Source organism: Psammomys obesus, unplaced genomic scaffold (assembly GCF_907164565.1).
Source record: "Psammomys obesus unplaced genomic scaffold, mPsaObe1.curated_primary_1811, whole genome shotgun sequence".
In the NCBI taxonomy this organism is placed as follows: domain Eukaryota; kingdom Metazoa; phylum Chordata; class Mammalia; order Rodentia; family Muridae; genus Psammomys; species Psammomys obesus.
The window spans coordinates 10578959-10599533 of record NW_026590767.1 but is presented as its reverse complement, the minus strand read 5'-3'; the positions used below and the strand labels follow the sequence as shown (position 1 = coordinate 10599533).

At 51.4% G+C, this 20575-nt stretch overlaps 1 protein-coding gene across 1 annotated transcript in view; it reads left to right on the top strand.

Annotated features, from left to right (window-relative positions):
* Cfap46 (cilia and flagella associated protein 46) overlaps positions 1-17691 on the top strand; it is an 80805-nt gene extending 63114 nt beyond the window's left edge. Inside the window, exons 42-59 of the mRNA XM_055608895.1 lie at positions 886-1026; positions 1107-1286; positions 1699-1869; positions 3119-3216; positions 3696-3772; positions 4185-4279; positions 4796-4893; positions 5751-5830; positions 7539-7691; positions 11278-11348; positions 11471-11528; positions 11601-11636; positions 12033-12135; positions 12802-12914; positions 14667-14748; positions 15091-15227; positions 15323-15400; positions 17342-17691. Coding sequence (XP_055464870.1) covers positions 886-1026; positions 1107-1286; positions 1699-1869; positions 3119-3216; positions 3696-3772; positions 4185-4279; positions 4796-4893; positions 5751-5830; positions 7539-7691; positions 11278-11348; positions 11471-11528; positions 11601-11636; positions 12033-12135; positions 12802-12914; positions 14667-14748; positions 15091-15227; positions 15323-15400; positions 17342-17463 — 1893 coding nt within the window. The 3' untranslated portion in view covers positions 17464-17691. The remainder of the gene's footprint in view (positions 1-885; positions 1027-1106; positions 1287-1698; positions 1870-3118; positions 3217-3695; positions 3773-4184; positions 4280-4795; positions 4894-5750; positions 5831-7538; positions 7692-11277; positions 11349-11470; positions 11529-11600; positions 11637-12032; positions 12136-12801; positions 12915-14666; positions 14749-15090; positions 15228-15322; positions 15401-17341) is intronic.
* The last annotated feature ends 2884 nt before the right edge of the window (positions 17692-20575 follow it).

The window sequence follows — 20575 nt, the reverse complement described above, 5'->3', positions numbered from 1 at the left end:
TAGCATCTGCCTAGATAGCAAAGTGAGGGGCTTGAGATCCATAAGCAGCAGCCCCTCACCTGTCTGTCCTCAGTCTTCATCTAGAAGACAGCAAGAAACGGCTGTCTCCAGACGATGACCCCTGTGTGGAGTACAAGGAGCTCTAGGAAACACAGCTGCTTCCTCCCAGGTCCCGTGGCCCCTGCCCACCTGTAGGATTGTTCCTTTCCCTTTTCCTTAGGTGTGGCTTGTTGCTGCTGTCCAGTTTCCTGACACAAACCTCAATCTTCCTTCTTCTGAGCTTTCTTCTTGGTTTCCAGATGGTAGCTTTCTTCTAAGCTCATCTCCATGAAGCTTCCAGAGTTTAATGTGTAGAACTTTCATTCTCTGAGTTCATTTATGGGTTTCCCAGATACCACTGTGATTTCTTCCTTGGTCAGATCAGTGGCCCGAAGTGTCTTGTCCGTTAGACTGCTGTACTGTCACAGGTGTCTCCTGTTCCTGATTGCTAGCCTGATCTCATAGATGACCTCTGTCCTTGGGGTTCTATTAAGGCTGTTGGTGGCCAGGGCCTGGTGGGTTTTGGTAGCATTGACACACTTGGACAAAGTATGAGAGGTGGCTTCCCTGGATGTCAGCTGGGCCAGGGTCCCCAAGGTTTCTATGTGGGGCTGGCTTTTCTCCCGCTTTGTGTGTGAGCAACTGAGAGATTACCCCCCCCCTTCCCACTGCATCAGTAACACCTTTGACCCCACAAACTCATGGCTCCTGATCACTTGCCCAATCAACTTAACAACTTCCATGGCCTACTGATCCGTACCATCTTCCCCTCCCCTGGCGTCTGCGGTTTCCCTGCAAACCACACAGAACCCACAAACACCTTTTGTCTCATGGTGTACCTGGTAGGTAAGTGCTAAGCGGAACAGCCTGAGATCTCTGGAGCTGGAGCTGGACACAGAAGAAAAGAGTGTAGAGGCCTCCTACACGGACTTGACAACCACCAGGGAAGCCCCCAAGGAGCAAAACCGGAAGGCTGAGGGTCTGAAGGTATGCAGAAATCCCTACCTGTCCCCTAGTAGCCTCTGCCTCAAGAGCCCACCTTACCTTGAGCTTTGCACTGTCCACAGAAGAAGCTGGTGCTGGCCCAGAGGTTCCTGGCTCAGACTTCAGAGGTACTGCTGCAGTGCATACAGGCTGCCCTGCGCAGCAACCTTCTGGACATCGCAGCCACTGCCAGCATAGAGATGGTGGAGTGCATTGGCATCCTGGATCCCATAACCACCTGCCAGTTCCTGGCACTGTCTCAGGTATAGACCTCCTCTGCCCAGCTACAAAAGGGCCCTTTTCTGTCACCCCAGGGATGGGAGTGCCTTAGTACCAGCCAGCCAGGCTCCTTTCCATTAGACAAGACAGGAGTGGCCCTGTGGCTGAAAGGAGAGACCCTCCCTCTTCTCTGAGCCTCAGGTCATGCTAGTCCTCAAGGGATGGAAGAGAGCCAGAAACCCATTCTCAGCAAACACTCCTGTGCTTACCCCCCACCCAGAGTCAACATGGTGAGACACACTGAGATTCCAAACAGAGGGCTGGCCTAGTCCTGTTACGTGGCAGACAGGCGTCCAGCAGAAGCTAACTCACACAGACTCCTAGACACCCACTCGTGGCCCAGTCACCCTTTGCCCTTTCACATAGCCCACACCACCTTTCCCTGCCCTGTTTCAGAGCTGTTCAACCTCAGAGATGATGAGGAAGGTTTTGCTCATGGCCACGAGCAATACCAGCAGCTCACAGCTGGCGGCCCTGCTGCAGCTCCACCAGCGAATGAGGCAGCTGGACAAGACTACCACAAGCCTGTTTGCCAATATAGAGCAGAGGCTGGCCAGCACTTCCAAGGTAATGGGCAAGGGAACCTGTGCACATATGCCTGCAGCCTGTGGCCTCTGTGCTCACAGCCTGGGTCCTAAGAGTACAGCTTCTAAGTGAGATACGCACATCTTGTAGCTGTGTGGTTCTGGAGGGCCACTCAGCCTCTCCGAGTCTTATATGCTGTGGGTACAGGTACCAAGAAAGCTGAAAGAATTGTAGTTCCCTCCCCTTACTTGCCCCAGGCGAGCCTAGGTCTTGGTGAATAGCCAGTCGCATCAGCGGCTGGCAGGCAGGCAGGCAGGCAGGCAGGCAGGCATGACAGCAGATCAGTGGCTGGGAATGCTGTGGGCTTTGGAAGCCTCAAAGCCTACCCCGCCAATGACACACCTCCTTCAGCTAGATCACACTTTCCAATCCTACCAAGTGGAGTCCAAGCATTCAAATATATGAGCGTATGGGGTGGGCCATCCTCATTTAAGCTACCACAAACCCCAACAGATCCCCAAAGACAGAGATCACCTAGAGCAGCTAGAGCAGCAAGAGAAGACACCCGAACCAGTACAGTGGTGCACTCACACAGCAGAACACCCTGCAGCAAGAAGAGCTCACCCCCCCCCCCCGCACACTCCCGAGGTGGCCAGTGGACAGGCAGAAAAGCAAGCCCCCACCAACAAGAGCCCGTTCACATCCCCTACATGAGGAGCCTAGGGTAGCAGCACAGCCTACCTCTTCACCAGCCCTGTGATTCCAGCCATTGTGAAAAAACCCACTGGGTGCTTCACGTAGGGTTGCTTATTCTCTGACAAAAGTTTTCTAGGAAATGCTTTCATTTTTGCAAACCCAGAGCTCTGTCTTGAAGCCATGAGCAGTAACAGCTCACATAGGACATCTCGGGGTGCTCTCCCAGAGCCCATGCTGGCTGCCTGCCATAGGCAGTAGAGACCCTGAAGTGTACAGTGTCTAGGATTATTTGGATTATCCGTGTACAAGGTTCCCAGGGAGCAGAAAAACTGGGGGTCTGGCGTAAACCGAAACCAAGCTAGATCAGCAGCCCAAAGACCCAGGGCGACACGGAAGCTCTCAGGTAGGCTCCAAGAGGCATAAAGACCTCAAGGAAATGCTGTTTAGCATTTCCTGGAACCGCATCAGCAAGTAGGCGGAGCTGGACAGTGTAGCCCATGAGTTTCTCGTGCCTCTGCTGCCCTCTTGTGGTAGTAAGGCACCCAACGGTCCAAAACACCTGGGCCCTTAGTGATTTTCCCCTGTCAACAAACAGGCATGGCAGAGCCTCTATGTCACAGATCAGCATTTCACCTTCCTGAATGAGCTTCCACCCATATTCCGGTACCTCTTTCTGCATCACTCACAAGACAGGTGAGGAGGCCCTCAGCTCCCGTCGTTGTAAACCTCTGCCCTGTTGAAAAGCCCAGCAAGGAGGCAAGGGCAAGCTTACCACATCATCTGGGAGGCATGCTGGTTAGACTCAGCTAGTCCACTTGACAGGGGTGGGTGCCCATTCAGTCCGGACACATAGGAAATCCTCTTCCCACCCTCCCGGGAAAAGGCAAGGTGAGTTTCCATGGGGATGGGGATGTAATGGGATGAAGGCACTCTGTGATCTGTACCCACACAGCATCTTTCTGGTAGATCTGTGTGGGCCTGAACTGCTAAGCCTTTTGTAATTTCACTCTTACTTGGGTTGTATAGACTGATTCCTGGGCCTCTGCCTGCAAAATAAACATGGAAAGGCATCTATTGGATGCCACATTGGTTTGTTAGGCTCCTGAGACCTGTCCTGTATGCCTTGCTGTTTACCTCTGGGAATGAGCCTGTGACCTTCACTCTGCCCTCAGGACCTGGCTATATGGTGCTTCTTTTGAGAAACCAAAGTCCATGCATACACCCAAGGGGAAGTCTGGAGCAGTAGGAGGTAAGCTTGGGTGCAAACAGGGTTCTCCTCGTTGACTCCAGCTGGATTGCAGTGGGTATGAGAAACCCCTACCACACAGAAGAACCTCTCCCTCCCAGGTGCAGGGGTAAGGGGAGGCTGAGACTGGGATAGAAGAGAAAATAGGGGTGGCACAAGTTTCTAAGGGGTCCATCCAGAGGACCCATGTCTCCGTAGAGCTACCCACCCGGCACCACTGTGTTTTGCCTCTTTGCCTGGACATTCTTGGTACCAGCCCTTGTGTTGCCCAGAGAGTAATGGGGAACTCCATGTGCCCCAAAGACCTTCCCATCACAGGCCTCACCTCAGGGGCATCAAGGTTAAATAACCCCACAAGGACTCTTCCAGTAGCTCTGCCCTGATCCCTGTAAAGGCCATGGGTATATCTCTCCAGGTCACTGCAAGGTAATGCGGGTGCCTATGAGTCCAGTTGCCTTCTCAGACCTGCTGGACAATGTCCATTGCTTCCGGAAGCAGACACAGACCCAGGTACATAGCAAAGATGTGACCCTGAACCCAAGCACTTTGAGGCCTGAGGCTCTAAGCCATATTGCAGACTGCAGCGCATCCCAGGGAAAGCCAAGACTCCAAGGTTCGGTTGGATCGGGGTACTGGGCCCAGATCTCAAGAGGATGAAGGGGGAGCCCTGTGAAAGGTGGGGAGCTCTTTTGAGTCCCTGAGCAGCGTATTACCCCAGAGAAGGGGTCTGGCTACCTCTTCACAGAGCTTAGGGTTACCTGTCCTGGGTCTATCCCTACCGCCAGAACACTCCCTGGTGTCAGCAGAGGACATGGACAAGGCTGAGATGTCAGAATGGCCTCTGGAAAACTTAGGGGCATTGTGCTGGGAAGGACCATGCCAATGATCTATCTGGAAGGGCTGAAGCTTAACTCTTACCCTGGTGTCTTCCCAATTTTCTGATTGGGTGGAAGTCATGTATAGACACCCGTGGACAACAGGCTGTGGTTTGGGTTGGGACAGACATCAGACACTTTGCATGGTGAGGAGCGAGACCTGTGTATGCAGAGGCTTAACAGCATCCTGGAACACATGGAGGAATACTTGAAGCCCATCGCCCCCGTGTTCGATTTCCCAGAAGCCAGGTATCAGCACGTCATTTCCTCTGAAGGTTCCCCTGGGCAAGCCAGCTTCCTGGCTCCAGGTGATGGGCAGTTGTCTCCAGCTGAAGCTGGTAGTAGAAATAGCTAAACGTTGTTGTATATGGGCTATGACAGAGTAACCAGAATCTTCCTGGAGCCCACAGGACGGGGCAGCTAAGTGCAGCTAAAGGCCAGCTCCAAACCCAGATCTAGACAGCAACACACTGATGTGAGCTGAGTAGCCGGTTGTGATGGTCAGAAATTCAGGGCTGGTTTCTGAGCTCTCCCTCCATGTGGAAACTGTTCTCTGAGTGTCCTGACCCTACTAAGGACAGACAGAGAGCTTAGCATGTGTTTTATAGGCAGGAGACCCGTTGTTGCTGCTGCTGCTGCTGCTGCTGTTGCTGCTGCTGTCCCTGCCCCACTGACCTCCCTGGTCTGAGCATAGTGTGAGAGAACTAGCAAGTTCCAGGGCTCAGCCTCTGGCATTCATTTTTAGAAAAGAAGGATGGTGGAGAGTGGAGGTGGCATTCTTTCCCAGCAGCATGAAGCCGTCCTGAGGTCCCCATCTGTTGACACTCTGTGTCAAACGTAGAGATGGCCCTCAGTGACCACTGGGTGTGGTAGGACATGCCTTTAATCCCAGCACTCAGGAGGCAGAGGCAGGAAGATCTCTGTGGGTTTGAGGCCAGCATGGTCTACACAGTGAACTGTGGGACAGCAAGACATAGTCTTAAAAAAAAAAAAAAAAGCAAAAGCAGCAATCATTGGCTGAGGAACAGGCTAAGTGGTGTGTCTCATAGTCCTTGAGTGTCTTCCTATGCTTCCTAAAGCCTGAACACAGTCGCTCTGAATTTCAGAACACAGGTGTCAATGACTATGGCCGATACAGCGAAATACAAAGGCAAAGAGAAGGAAAGGACATTGTCCATCCCTCTAGGTGAGTGGCAGGAGCAGACTCATAGGCCATTGCTGGTACCTCGGGATCCTGTGTGGGTACTTACCCTCCCATCAAGGAAAGCCTGCATGGGTCAGGAGTCAGGACTTCCATGTCCAAACAAGTCCCACATGGGAGTGCTTCCCAGGACCCAAGGTTTCTCTCCTTGAGGTTCCCCGATACATGATCACCCCAGGCTAGGTGGAAGGCCCCAGAAGTTCTCAACCTTTCCAATGTTGTGACCTCATGTGGTGGTGACCCCCACCTGTAAAATTATTTTTATTTCTACTTCACAACTGTAATTTTTTTTTCTACTGTTGTGAGTGGTAATATAAATCTCTGTGTTTTCTGATGGCCTTAGGCAACCCCTGTGGAAGGGTTGTTCGAACCCCAACCACCTCTGGGGGGGGGGGGTCTCAACCCACAGGCTGAGAAACACTTCCCTAGAAGGCTCTGGGCACTGAGACTGACAGCTCCCGGGGAGGGCTTATCAAACAGTGGGTCCACCTTGCCCTTTCTGCTGATGCTTCTAGAAAAGATGCTGCCTTGCCCTGGGAAGCTCACCAGGGGCAGCCATGGGAAGGGACTCTGTCCCATCCACCCATTGCCCGTATGTGGTCTCTTCTGGTGGCACTACCTGTGGGTACTTTTAGCACAAGCCTGCTGTTTTTACTCCTGCAGGGAAGGGTGGGGAGATGCTCCTGGAAGGAAGGTCAAGAGTGTGCCATTCTGCCTCTTGGCTACTTCTTTGATTTTAGTAACATCTCCTTACTTTAACGGCAATTTCCTGCCTTAAAATTTGTCTGCTGCTTTTCTATCCCCACGAAGAACTGACCGACGGCTGTTCGCTCCCCCCCCCCCCCCGTCCCATAAAAGCCACAAGCTTTCTTCCAAGTTGAGCTGGCCACGTTGCCATGGCCCAGACACAGCACCCCAAGAACTACAGATTGCAAATGAGTCAGGCCTAAATCGGAGTGAGGGGGGGGGGGGGGTTGTTCAGAATTACTGCAGCAACCGGGAAAGCGGGTCCAAGTTTTGCGCTCTGTGGGCAGGCTGGTCACGCCCATGGTGGCCTTTCTCCTAAACTGAGTCTCTGCTCTGGATTAAACTCCCAGGATTGAAGACAGGAAAGAAGAGTCACTGCTAGGTTTCAAGCAAAGCTGTTTCGGTTTTGAAAGTTAAAAAGACCTAGTTGGAGCATCTAAGGTCCCACTTCTGGGTATCAGCATAGTTGCAGGCAGAGTGGCAATACCTCGTCAGTCAGTGGCCTACATCCATGATCAGAGAGGCTACCAGAGGGGTCATGAGAGGGAACCTTCCTCCAGGGCCCTCTGAAGGACTCACTCCTTGGAAAGTCCTCTGGGAGGAGTTTTTGTCAGCCTGGGCATTACATGGACTGCCTTGGGAGTCAGGTGTCTTGAGTTGTGGCATCCCTGTAAGGTGTACCACTGCATATGGGCTCTGTCCAGGTCCATGTCATAAACTTGACCTTACCTTCAGAACCAGTGACTGCCTCAGGGACTCCAGCATGTCGTCAGTACAGCCATGCCTCTGAAAGCTGGGCTGGGGCCATACTCTTCCCTCGTACCTTCATGCCAGGGACAGCAGCCAGTGGGCCACAAAGTTAAGACTAAGGGATGGAGCCCAAGATGCCCTGTCATAAAAGATGGCTTCTCCTTGTGTTTAGCCCACTGCCATTTCCATTCCACAGGGCCGCCTGACCCTGAGTACATGTTCATGATCGCAGACAAGTTCCTACTGGAGTTGCCCCTGGAGGGGCTCTCTGCACTCAGTGACGTCAGCTCCCTGTCCCGAGATTTTTCTCTCCAGATGCTGTGGAACCGTCTCCACAAAGAGGAGATAGGTGAGTAGTGCCTTAGCCACAGCAATGCTTAATTTTGAAACGGAAAATTGTAAATTATTTTTCAGATAAAACATTGTTAACTCTTGTCAAAGAGTAATGAGCCAAGGCACTGGGGGTGCAGCCCACTGTGGGGTTCTCGACCAGCATGCACAAGCCCCTGAGCTCCATAGCCAGCATTGAGAACAGTTGCCGAGTCTCTTAACATTTCCTTGGTCCTTTACTCATTCAAAATCATCTCCAAAATAGACAGTGCTATGAACAGAAAGCCTGCTTGAGCAGTTTCACAAGTGCCGATACCACAGCCAAGAAGAATCCCACTGGTGGGGAAAAAAAAAAACAAAACTGACTCCCAGAACCATTTGGCTAGATGTTGAGGGGCAGTGAAGGAAGGTAGGCCCTGAGTCAGGCCTGGGCAAAGCGGAGAGCAGGGATCTGAAGACCATCACCTGTGAGACTGTAATATACTCCAGTCTGTGAAAGGCCTTCAGACTGTTGCTGGAGCATACCAACACTTTGGAATACATGTTGAGCATCAATAAATACCAAATTAGAGCTGAAAATACAGCTCAGTGGTAGAGCGTTTGCCCAGCAGGCACAAAGCTCTGGGTTCTAAAAACCAGGAGTTAATACTTTATTCTTTTATCATTTATCCACACCATTCTTTATCCATCTGTAGTAGGAGGAGGTTTTTAATTTGATCTGCTGCCAACCTCTCTAGCCTACTGAATATTGTTTACATTTTAAAGTTTCCTTTGAAAGTTTGATTATCTTGTTCCTGAATAAGTACAAGGATAGATGTATCTTTGAGTCAGATTGCTCTCAAGGAGGTCCTTGGCATAACTATTTGAATCACAACCACCAGGGCATAAGGAAGGCCTTCAAGTAGGCCCAACTAAGGATATCTCCCTAAAAGTAGGAGGGGCAGTACAGTCAGGACATTCCTGAGAAAGCTTAGAGGCAGTACTCCTGGGAGAAGATGTAAATGATCCATAAGAAAATAATATCCCCAAGTTGTACAAACAATAATAATAATAAAAACCCAAGCATGGGACATGTAGAGATCAAGGCCAAAAGAGTGGGAGACTGCACCACAGCGATTGCATCACTAGGCTCAGCTTTGCTGGGTCTTTGTCAAGCAGCTGTGCTGGGTTTATGATTTTTGACATTCCCATTAGATGTGGCTGTGCCAGCTAAGGATAGAGTTCAGGTGACTTTGCCAAGCAGCAGTGACGAGAATGTGTGGCACGACTGTTTGGCAGGCTTAGCTCCACCAGTCCACGGTGTATGCACGCTTCAGAGTAGCCCACCATGCACCAGTCATGTCGGCTAATTCATATAAAAGATGAAAAATTGGATTAAAAATTTTTATTTTTAAATAAGTAATTAAATTAAAAGGCCCACTGTTCCAAGTAGCAGGGAAGATGCAGAAGCACACGCTTGCCCCACTGCTGACAGGAATGCTGCTGTCGATGAGAGTGGCGCACTGGAGAACCACCCTGGCAAACAGTTGTGTTGCGGTCACAAAAAGCTACACACTGGCCCACAGGTGACCCACGCACCCTCTCCTAGGTCTTTGTGTAAGAGACGAGAAGGCTCATGCAGACATAAACATTTAGATTATACAACTCTCTGTGACAGCCCAAACCTGGAAGCCACTGAACTGAAATGCTTGGTTCCGTGTTCTTGCCCAGTTCGAGGGGACTTGATCTGACTGGGACTGGTGAGGGAATGAAGAATTATGACTCTACACATACACACGGAGAGAGGGGGTGAGAGAGAGCAAAGAGGAGAGAGAAAGAAGCTGGGATTAGCTAGACTGAGCTCTCTGAAGCTCAGTGTCTTTATTACACAACGGAGCTTTTATTGAACAGAGAGGCAGGATTATTGCATATAGGTGGACAGGGCAGGGTTGTAAAATTATTATATAAAAAAATTAGCTAATCTCAGGAAGAGTAGTCTCTGTTACGGAGCAGACTTTCAGACCGTAAATAACTGGAGGCAGAAATCCATGGTGGTCATTTTCTTCACATACGACTAACATCCATGTGTGGGCCAGAGGAGGGCTTTGCTGTTTCCCATTGACCCTTAGGTTGTCAGGTGGACTTTGCCATTTTTCCCATGGGTCTGAGGCTATGATACTTGACATGACCACACCCATGTCAACAGTTCTCCATATCTGATACTCCCACAACTATCATTCAGGGGGCTGGGGTCCTCTTCTTCCCTTCAGGGCACCCAGACACCTATAGGTATAAGTGCTGGACTCAAAGGAATGAATCTTAGCCAGGCAAGTGGGTCAGCAGGATCCCACTTCAGCAGTGAGTTTGGGGGTGGGAAGAGGGGATATCTCTTGTCTCCAACACAGCCCTTTCAGTGACAAGGCTCTTACAGTGACACAGCTCTCTTTATTGGGAGAAATAACAACTATATAAAACCTTGGGGAAGTGGGTAGGAGGGGACATCATTGGCTGGGGTTGAGGTGCTGAGAGTGGAGAGGAATTCCGGGTGCTAGCTGGACATGTCCTGGTCACCAGGCTGTGTGAACTACCTCCGAGAATGGTGCAGGTGGAGGTCACAAGACGACGTGCACCAGGACACGCAGGCACAAAACAGGGAGGGAGCCATCCTTACTCCTTACGCCGGTCTCAAGATGCGATTTTTTTTGGGGGGGGGGGAGGTTGGACACTTCTCAACCTCACTCTTGCCCCAGGCCAGTTGGCCCCAGCCCTTGGTCACATGGTTCATGTGCTCCACAAGCAGCCACTTAATGGTCATTTCAACACCCGCTTGGATGGATGGTACACGGGAACATATCAGCAGTCAGGAGATTGTCCAGGGAAAGACTCAAAAGAGGGCACGCAGCAAATGCCTTCATTTTTTATAAAAATCTGGAAAATATAAATTGATTTCCACTTAGAAAGCAAGTAAGTAGCTACTTGGTAAGGATGAAGGCCTCAGGAAATGCAAGTGTGAGATGTACCTGAGGACCTGTGGAAAGGTCAGATCTGTGTGAAGGAAGATCCATCAGAACCAAATACCCTCTTAGTGTGTCTCTGAGAAGTTTCCTTGGCAAAGCAGGGGTGACAGAGAGCCATGTCTTTTGCCTCAACCTCACTTCCTGTGGAAGTCCCACCCTGGAAGGCATAAAGGGAATGAAAGACACAGGGTGTGGGGCAGAAGGAAAATGGTCACAGTGAGGCATGGAGCTATCAACATGAAGCCTCCAGAAAGACCTGCCCACTAGGGACAGCTCATCAGAGAGAAGACACAGGCTGTAAGTGTCTGTGCAGAGACCCTGGAACCAGCAGGGGCCCAAATATTACAGTCCCCCCCACCCCCAGTGAGTTCCTTGTGAGGAACGTCAATGGCCAGGAATGGTACCTAGAAGCCTTAGGGGCTGGTCTTTTCCCAAGAGCTTTTCTTGGGTCTCTCTGAAGCCTTGTGCTTCAACATGACAAAAATTAAAATCAATCGTTCTCACCACTCAAGATTCACAAAATCCAAAATCGAACAACTGAGCAGCGCCTAGTGCCTTCCCAGCACTGTGCACCCACTGCTTCATCGCACTTGTCATTGTCTTTCACAGAAGGCACTGTGAAGAAAGAGATCAAAGCCAAGGATTTCAAGAAGAGAAGTCCAGGAAAGAAGAGCATTAAGGTAGGTTTGGTGGGAGCTCAGGGACCCTGTGCTCCTGTCAGCTTGAGTTCGGTCAAGCCTACCATGTCTTCTGAGGCCCAGCTGGTGACCCCAGGTGTTGGCAACCTCCATCTGTGTTGCAGGGCGTGATGCGGGTCATCCCACAGGAATGCACCCTAATCGACACAGACACCATCAAGTGTATCCTTTAATGGGTGCTCACGACCCCCAGGACCCTGCTTTGGTCTCTGTTTGTCCTTGACTCATCCTCAGTTGTTGTGGACCCTTATGAGGAGGCCGACGGCAGAGGTGAGAACATCACACAGGCTCTTGGCATATAGGCCAAAGCCACCCAGGCCTTGGGACAGCTGCTGTCATGACTATATGGAAATCACCTCAAGTGGCCTTGGAGTCCTGGGTCTGAGTACAAGCCGGCCACCTTGCCCCTCTAAATACTTTGATTTGTTGGGACCTCCTCCTTCTCTCAACTCTTTCTCTCCCTCCTCTTCCCCCCTCCCGCTCCTCTTCCTACTGCTTATCTCCTCTGCCAATTCCTCCATCTGAAAAAGAAAGGAGAGGCACTAATCATTCCCACCTGGGCTTAAAACTTGCCCCTTCCTAGCCTACAGCCTGGCCTGGTGGCAAAGGGTCCTATCCCCCATGCCCTGATGAGGAGGCCACAGCCTCTCTCAATTCTTCCTGCAGAGGTACTGAGTCCTGTCTCCATAACCCAGGAGATCTTGGAAAAGTTCCGAGACTCATTCACTGCACGTTGGATGGGACATCTGGGAAACTACCACTTTCCAAGGTTGGAACCCGGGTCTCCAAAAGCTGACTAAGAGAGTCTGGTGCCCTTGTGTGACACCTTCCCTGTTGGCTAGATCTGTTCTGTGTCAGGGTCACTCACCCACACATGATCTGCCCCCACGTGACCTCGGGTCCCCTCAGACCAAACCACCTGCAAAAGGTATACTACCAGCATAGGGTCAGGTAGTTCCATGTCACTGGCCCCTATGGGCATGCATGCTCTCATCCCTGTCCTTTAGTGTGTATGGACCTGGGGCAGGGGGAGCCAAGCCTGTTGATACAGGGATGCAGAAGTGAGCCTGTGCAGGGCTGGGGTGGAGCCCAAAGGGCAGACTTGGTGAGGCAGGACATGGAGGGTGACAAAAAACATACCTAGTTCCTGTCTCCCATATTGGAGGTGCTGTAGTATTTCCGGGAGCCAGCTCTACTGGCTTGAGGTGTATATTTGTTTCTAGACCACAGTTCATCCTCTGGGAAGGAGTGAGTCCATCTGTGGCCAGCTGTACCCTGGAAAACAAATAATAAAGCAGAATAAAGGGTTTAGTGCAGGTGGCCGGGGACAAACAGACCTGGAAGGAGGGGTTGCAGATGCATGCACCGGCCTCGCCCAGATGCATGATCACAGCCCCCCCCCCACCCCCACCCCCACTGTTCTCACCTCACACAGCCAGTCTGACTGGGAGCAGCTACTGAACAGCTGCCGAGGCTTTTTCTTCTACGGGATGGAGAGCTTCCTAACCCACCTGGTAGTGGAAAGATTGGTAGCCATGGATCTGCAAGGTGAGGTTTCTCCCCATGGCAGCCCCAGCCAGAGCCTGAAGGCACAAACGATATCCTGGAGAAGAAAAAGGAAAGCAGGGGCCCCTGCCGCTTGATCTGAGTCCAAGGTTCCAGATGCTTCAGAAAGGCGTAACACCCTGCCCTAACCTGTCTTCTATCTGAAAGCCATCCCTGCGCTCCATACAGTGGTATGACAGCTACGGGGCCACTAATCCTCCTGGTTGCCCTCAGCACCTCCTCATGCACAGAGGACCTCTGTTCAGATCTCCAGACTCCCACAGATGAGAGTCCGGTGGGGAGTGTCACCTCATACAGCTGCACCAATCCCGGCAGAACCTGTCCAGTCTGAACGTGGGTGTTTGGGAGCCTGTTCTCTCTGAGTGTTTACTAACACCAGGCCTAGGGGTGCAGTGAGGCCCGGAAGTGTTGTGCCTAGAGGTCTCAGGGTATGAAAGGGTTCAGAGACCAGGTAGAGAGCGCCACAGGTGGGAAGTGACCCAAGCTAAGTTCAGAGATAAAAGGAAGAAGTACCATGTGATGTACTGAGTACAGTGGTGCTTAAGGCCCCTTGTCAGGCGTGCTGTGCCGACGCGGCACCGATAACACACAGCACCACAGGACAGCAGGCTCCATGTTCAGACATTTGGAGAGTGTATTGCAGTGTTCTGGTCTTTGTGGTCCACAGCCACCTCAGACACATGGCCATAGACCCCCCCCCCCCCCGGTATGTCTGGATTTCCCCCAGGGTTCCCCAAGGTCCTTTTCCCACACATAGGAGGCTGCTTTTGTTGGGCTGCTCAGGGCCAGCCACCAGGCACGGTCAATGGGTAAGCCTCTTCAGGAGCCCAGAAATGTCCCTTTCTCCCTTGTGAGGCATATGGCCCCTTGCAGGGTTATGTAGAAACTGCCCAGATGCTTTTTCCATGCCAAGGCACCTGTGTCCACCAGGGCCATGGTCTAGTTCCAACTGCTGGCAGCCCTGGGCATGCTCCAGGCATACACATAGGACTGGGCAAAACCCTCATCATCAGAAGCACCCAGAAGACATTCCCTGTCCCAGGGATGGAGAAAGCCATCTCAGAAGGACTAATTCTCAGCGATATGTCACATAAAGCAGGAGACACAGAAGGGATGTGAAAACGTAGTAGTCCCTCCTGGTGTCCACTGCCCCCAGGAGGCCATGTCCCTTCACAAATGGACATTTCACCTGTTGGGGTGGTCACCAATGCCCATCTCAGGGATCAGGGACAAGAGCAACTTTCACCTCTGTGTCCATGTGGATCCTGTAGATAGTCACATCAGAATCACACTCAGCCACTGTTTCAGTGAGCATGTCTGCCTAGGGTGGCTCACTCAGTGCCAGGTCCCCATGACCATGCACATCTCAGAAACCCTCACATCTCCAGCAAGCTGAACGGTGGTAAGCTTGGTGAGCCCTCCAACAGAGCATAGAGTTCTTTTAGCCAATCCCTCTTTGGGGCCAGCTTCTCATACCATCACCACCCCCTTGTGTATACACTGAGGTTTCCTCTCTCTCTCTCTCTCTCTCTCTGCACTGGTATAGAATGCCAGAAGCTCCCATAAGTGACGAGGGAGTAGAGTTGCCTGTGCTAGGAAGTGTTAGAGGTGGTCCCAAGTAGGCTTGCTCAATGAGTACCAGAAAAGAACCAGGTAGATTGGTCAGAGTGCAGGTCCCATGGGGATCTGGTAATGGTGTGGGTGACCACTAAGGAACCTTGATGTGTCCTGCAGAATGCCAGATGATGGTCCTGCTGGACTTAACAAGGTCCTCTGAGAGCCGGAAGCGGAAGGTCGAGACGTCAGACCACAAGAGGTACCTAGTATCCTTGTATCATCAGGAGCCTGTGGTCGGGGAAGGGGGGTGTTAAGCACAAGTGCTAATAGATCTCACCCCGGGGACTGGCAGACTACCAGGGCTGGCTGGCTAGCACCTTCCATCTCACAGTACCAACTCCCATTGTGGGCTCTGTGCCAGGAGCTGCCACCAGTTGCATTTGTCAATGTTCAACTATTTCCTGTCAAATAACATTTAACTTTTGTGGTGAGATCCAGAACCATAAAAGCCTTGATTCATATATGCATTCTAGCAGCTGGTGCAGGGAAGGATAGAGGGAGGGCCATCAGCCCCTTGGTGCCTGTCCATGTGTCTCTACAGTACGTCACAACGGTCCTTGGAGAGGCCCATCGAGACTGCCATCCTTCTGAGTCTGGTGGGAGTTGAGAGCATTGTGGCCAACCAGTGGCCTACGCTGCTGCAGGACAACGCGCTGAGGGCCACCATGCTGTGGGATAGTGAGTGGGCACCCTTGCTATCCCAAAGTCTTCTTGGGCCTTTGCCTGAAGTCCATAGCCCACCTGAAGGAACGTTTCTCTTCCTCCACCCTCAGACCTGTTAACAGTTGGCAAGCCACTTGGGAAAGCAGTTCGTCTCATTCAGAGGGTAGGCAGCGAAACAATGAACAAAAGTGAGTAGAGACTGCCCATTCATCTGTCTGTATATGTCACCCGGGGTTACCTCGCACTCCATGGCCCTTGGGTGTCCCTACTTTAGAAGAGAAAAGGAGTGGGAGAGGGAGGGAAGGAGAAAGGGGGTGAAAGAAGAAGGGAGGAAGGAGGAGAGAAGGGGAGGGAGGAAAAGAGGGAGGGAGGGGAGAAAGGAAGGGAGGGAGGGATGGAGGGAGGGAGGGAGGGAGGGAGGCAAGTGCATGAGGAGCCAGCAAGCACTGTCCTTGTGGGGAAGCCAATGAGGTCTACTCAGTCTCTAGGTGAGCTGGAGCTGAACAAGAGCATAGATGTGCCCAGCCTCTAGCCTACCACTTACACACACAGAGAGAGGGCAGAGGGAAGGAGAGAGGGGAAAAGAAGGAAGGGAGAGCAAGCGAAAGAGCTCAGTTGTACTCTCGATGAAAAGATGGTAAGATCTGGGTGACCCCTGCACTTTCCCTCTGCCCAGAGAGAGAAGACTGGCCATCTAGGCTACCCAGTCCATGGAGGCCACCTGGTCTTTCTCAGCCAAGACAAAAAACCTTAAGGAAGAGGAGGTCCCAGGCTGAGGGTGTGCCCTGCAAGAGCCATGAGGATCAGCCTATAGGATCTTCTGTCCCTGTAGATTTTCAGACAGCCTTCTAGCTTGGGATGGGGGGGCAGGGACGGGTAAGCTTCTAGCAGGGCCGCAGGGTATTGCCTGTTCTGGATGAGACACTCCACCTACTCATCTTTCAAACAAACCTTGTGCCAAGATGTGCCAGCTGCAGTGAAAGAATCTGCAGATAAATTTTACATGTGGACACTAGGGTAAAAAAAAAAATCAGATAAAAGTCTAGCTAATTGCATCTAGCAATACACTAAAGTGAAAATGTACGATAATTCAGAGAGATTTATCCAGGGAGGGTTTAAAAATTGAGAAATTTGAAATACATTCAATACAACTCAGTGGGAGATTAACTTTTGAAAAACCACACACTCCCCAGTGCCTGGGATGTAGCTGCAAAGGATAAAGGGGAGTTAAATTGTGTAAGTATGAGTGAGCGAATGAATGAGCCCCAGTGAGTGAGTGGATGAGTGAATGTATGAATGAATGAATGAATGAATTTGTGAGTGTACCAGTGAGTAGACTAGCAAGTTGAGGAGTGAATTAAGTGGATAAGTGAACGAGTTGAGTGGGTGAATAAGTGAGTGAATAAATGAATGAGTTAGGAGTGAATGAATGAAGTTGTGAGTTAGTGAGTGAATGGATAAATTTGTGAGAATAAGTGAGAGGAAGCGACTGAGCAGCCAAGTAAAGGAGCAGGAACCAGAGAAACAGACAAAGGTGGTGATGTCTAGCTTCTTCCTAACAAACTAGAAACAGGATTAGCCCAGCTTCTTCTGCTACCTAGAGTAGCCAGCATGTCCTTTCCCTATAAGTGAAGAAAGGGCCGATGACCATGGCTGTCAGTGTTGGTCCTCCAGTTCTCGTCACCCCAGAGGAAGGAAGTAGCATGTGTTTGGAAGGAAGTAACCAAATATGCCCATACCTGTGGGTTGTCCTGCCCTGTTAGGGGTGCCTCTAGACCTCAAAGAGGAAGCTATGAGGCCAGTCTCCAGCTTTAAGATGTCCCAGGGAGTCTGGGGGAGGAAGTCGGGGGACTAGGGTCAGGCCTGGTCCCATCCTGGCGCTGTCACTGACAACCACTGACCTCCACAGTTTCCAGGCCTTGTCGACACTGAGGCACGGGAGGTGACAGGGTTGCTGTGGTCAGGCCTCAGGGAGGACTCATGGCGTGCCACAGCCAGAAGTGCTAACCTGCTCCCCACCTCTCCCCTCTCCCTGCTGCCCTGCCGTTGGTGCGGGTGGGCATCCTGGCAGGACCTGAGCTGCTTCCAGAGAGCTCTGGCGCTCACAGCTTGTGTCTCATGTTCCACAGATGAGGTTCACTGGTCCTCCAAGGATGAGACATACCCTGACGAGAGTTCTCAACACACCGAGTCCCACCCCACTGCTCTTGGCTTGGTTCTGTACGGACTGCCTAACCAAGCCATTATATGAGCTAAACCCTAAAGCCTTCGTGGGGCCCCTATCCCTAGCTCTACCCTTCTGTGACTCCTCTCCACTCAGGACTCTTTCCCCACTTGCTGGGGCTCACCCCAGCCATGACACAGCCTAATGGCTGTCCTTCTGTCCTGAGAAGACAGCTGTTGCCCGGTACACCGCCTAGGCCCCTGCTCCTCCTTGTTCGTTCACAAGTTTGTTTTTGGTGTCATTGTTTTAGTAAACAACAAGACAAAATGTGTGGTGTGTTTCTAGAAGTCCAGGACAGGAGCTGGGGCACCCAGCTCTGACCATGTGCGCTGGGGCACGCAGCTATAATCACCAGCACATTCCAGCACCGTCAAAGCTGACGGGAGCATGCTACCCTCGTGTGGATCGAGACCCACCATACTTGCCCCACAGCTCCAGAGATGCCAGTGGTTCTCTTCTAATCCCCACCCCACCCACCCCACCCCCGCTAGTCTCCTGGCCGCATGTCAGGGTTCTTAGAAAAAAGACCCATCTTGTACGTGATCCTTCTGCAGTTCCAAACAGACTTTTCGGGAAATGGCAGTCAAGGGCAACCCATGAGGTCCTGGAGGCCCTTTTCAGCCGTGCACTACAAAGTCCAGGTATGGATCCTCTTTGGCCGTTTTGGCTCTCTGGCCAGGAAAGAAGGAGAGCCAAGAGCAAGTCCACAGGGCAGGAGTCTGAAGTCCCAGTGTGTTCCATCAGCTCCCCTGACTGCTTGCTACCTCTTGCTAAGGGGTCAAGGTGGGGCTATTTCCTACAGAAAGAGCAGGGGGTCATTTCACCTCATGGTCCTGGTAGCCCAGGAGATTGTCTGGCAGTAGCCTTCTCGCTGATAGAGTTCTGTGTCCCAAGGTACTACAGGCATCTGATGGGGAAGTGGCAGGGACTATACCTCCCCTGGTCTCTGTCCTTCCTCTTACAAAGACACGAGGATTCAATCATAGGGTCTACACACCATGACCTTGATTAAAAATCTCAGTCACTTCCCAGGCTGGACCCCAAACACCCACTTGTCCACACCTCACAGCTGGCACTGATTTCTGCATACAGCTCTGGGGGGGGGGACACTCAAATCATCTCAGTGGTGGGGCTTTTTCTTTGCTCTGGACTTAGAACTGTGAAAGCAAGGGATGCCGAGCCACCAGTGCGTGACAGCTGCTGTCCTAAGCCTTGTGGGGCTAGAGCTGTCTCCACAGAACTGGTGTCAGGTGGGTAGCCCTGGGAGAAATGTCACCTAAGGGAAAGACAGGGTCTGAAAGAGGCCTTGTTGGCAGGCGAGAGCATCTTCGGAGCCCAAAGCTACTCAGTGCCCCCATGATCTGTGCACTCACCCTTCCGGCACTGAGGGACTGATGCCAAAGCTTCCTGGATCAAACCACGTGGCAGAAAAATTGTTTTAAAGCACAAATTAATACATACTAAAACGGCTGAAGAAAAACAACGCAGACACTGTCTCATAACACTGCTGACATGCCAGAAGAGGTCTATCTAGGCATACCAAATGCTTCCTCAGGCCTGAGCACAGTCTTGGCTATTTCTTTATCCCAGAGAAGTGGAGCTTCATCCCTCACCCCACATACATACCCCTAAGGGTGTAAACCAGCTTTGCTCATGATGGCCAAACGCCGGAAACAGCTTAAGTGTCCTTCAGTGGGCAGAAGACAACATTCCATGTAACGGCACAGTGTAGACCAGTGTCCCTGCATTAAGAATGTAGGCTGATTCTGGCTCACAGTCTTGCTTTGAGACCGTTAAGAGGCAGTGCAATGTGGCAGAGACTGTGGGAAGCAGAGCTGCCTGCTTTAAAGCCAGGAGGCAAAATAGAGTGAGGCCCGGGTCCTACCCAAAGGTCTGAAGAACCCCTCCCCACAGCACCACTGGGAACCAAGTTTTGACTTATGGGTCTTAGGGAATACTCCAGAACTGAACCATAGCACTCATTCTTGTATTAAAAACAATAATAATAATAAAAAGCCATCCATAGAGCCTCCTGGATGGACCTGGAGGGTTCCTGCTGAGACATAGACGCCGCTGTCAAAAGTAACAATTTCAGTATATAACATCCTCAAATGGCAAAGTATAGGAACAAGTAAATCAGTATTGCCAGGGCATAGGGACAGGGCTGGGAACACCAGCGGGGAGCCTCGTGGCAGCCCCATTCCGCATCCTGACTGTGGCAGGGACACAGTGCAGAGGAGATGCGGTAATCGCAGAGCTGCCACAGGCAGAAGCGAGGTGACACTGACAACACCTCGGACCCACATCACTGTCTGTGCTGCTGCCCATAACAAAATTTCACCACTGGGGGAGGACTGAAGGCTCTTGTCCTGGAGGCTGGGATTCAAAGAAAACCACACACAGCACCAAACCCCAGAGAGGAGAGTGGGAGAATATGAGAGGCCCCCTCTCCGAGAATACCAAAATCGGTCTCTGCTAGAGGTTACGTCCTGTCGCCTCTTCTGTGCCACAGTGCTGTACTTTGTCCCGTTAGATGGTAGAACAAGGGTTGTGCAAACAGAGTGTTGGGATTCCAGGACCTGAACCTGACACCTGAGATTGGTGGCCCAAGCCTGGCAGGCAGGCAGCGTGGGGCGCGATTCGCCGAGGTTGGGCTGATATGATAGCACCCATCCTGACAGACAGGCTGCACAGAGCAGTGCGTAGTTTTGTGACAAGCTGCCGAACTGTGGGACTTTTCTTTGTGTCCAGCCTCTGTTGAAGTCAGGTGCCTGAAACCGCCAACGGCGCAGGCGTGGGTAGGGGAGCTGCCCGCTGTTTTTCTGATTTCACCTGGCACAAGTGTGTCAAATGAGCATCTTCGATGGCATTGGAAGAGTTATGTGTGACTCGACTGTTTTGTTTGTTTGTTTTTTCCCCTTTATAAACATATATGCATACTTGTTCCAGAATTTAAAAAAAAAAATACACACAGAAAGCTAACTAATGACCAGGGGATAAATTCAAATTGTGGCTGTGCTGGAAATATGAGCTTTCTTCCACAAAGGCGTTGGCACTCACCCAAACAACAAGAATAAAAGCTTCTGGAAATATTTCATCTGCAGCATCACATTCTTCACCTCACACGTGTCTGCTTATG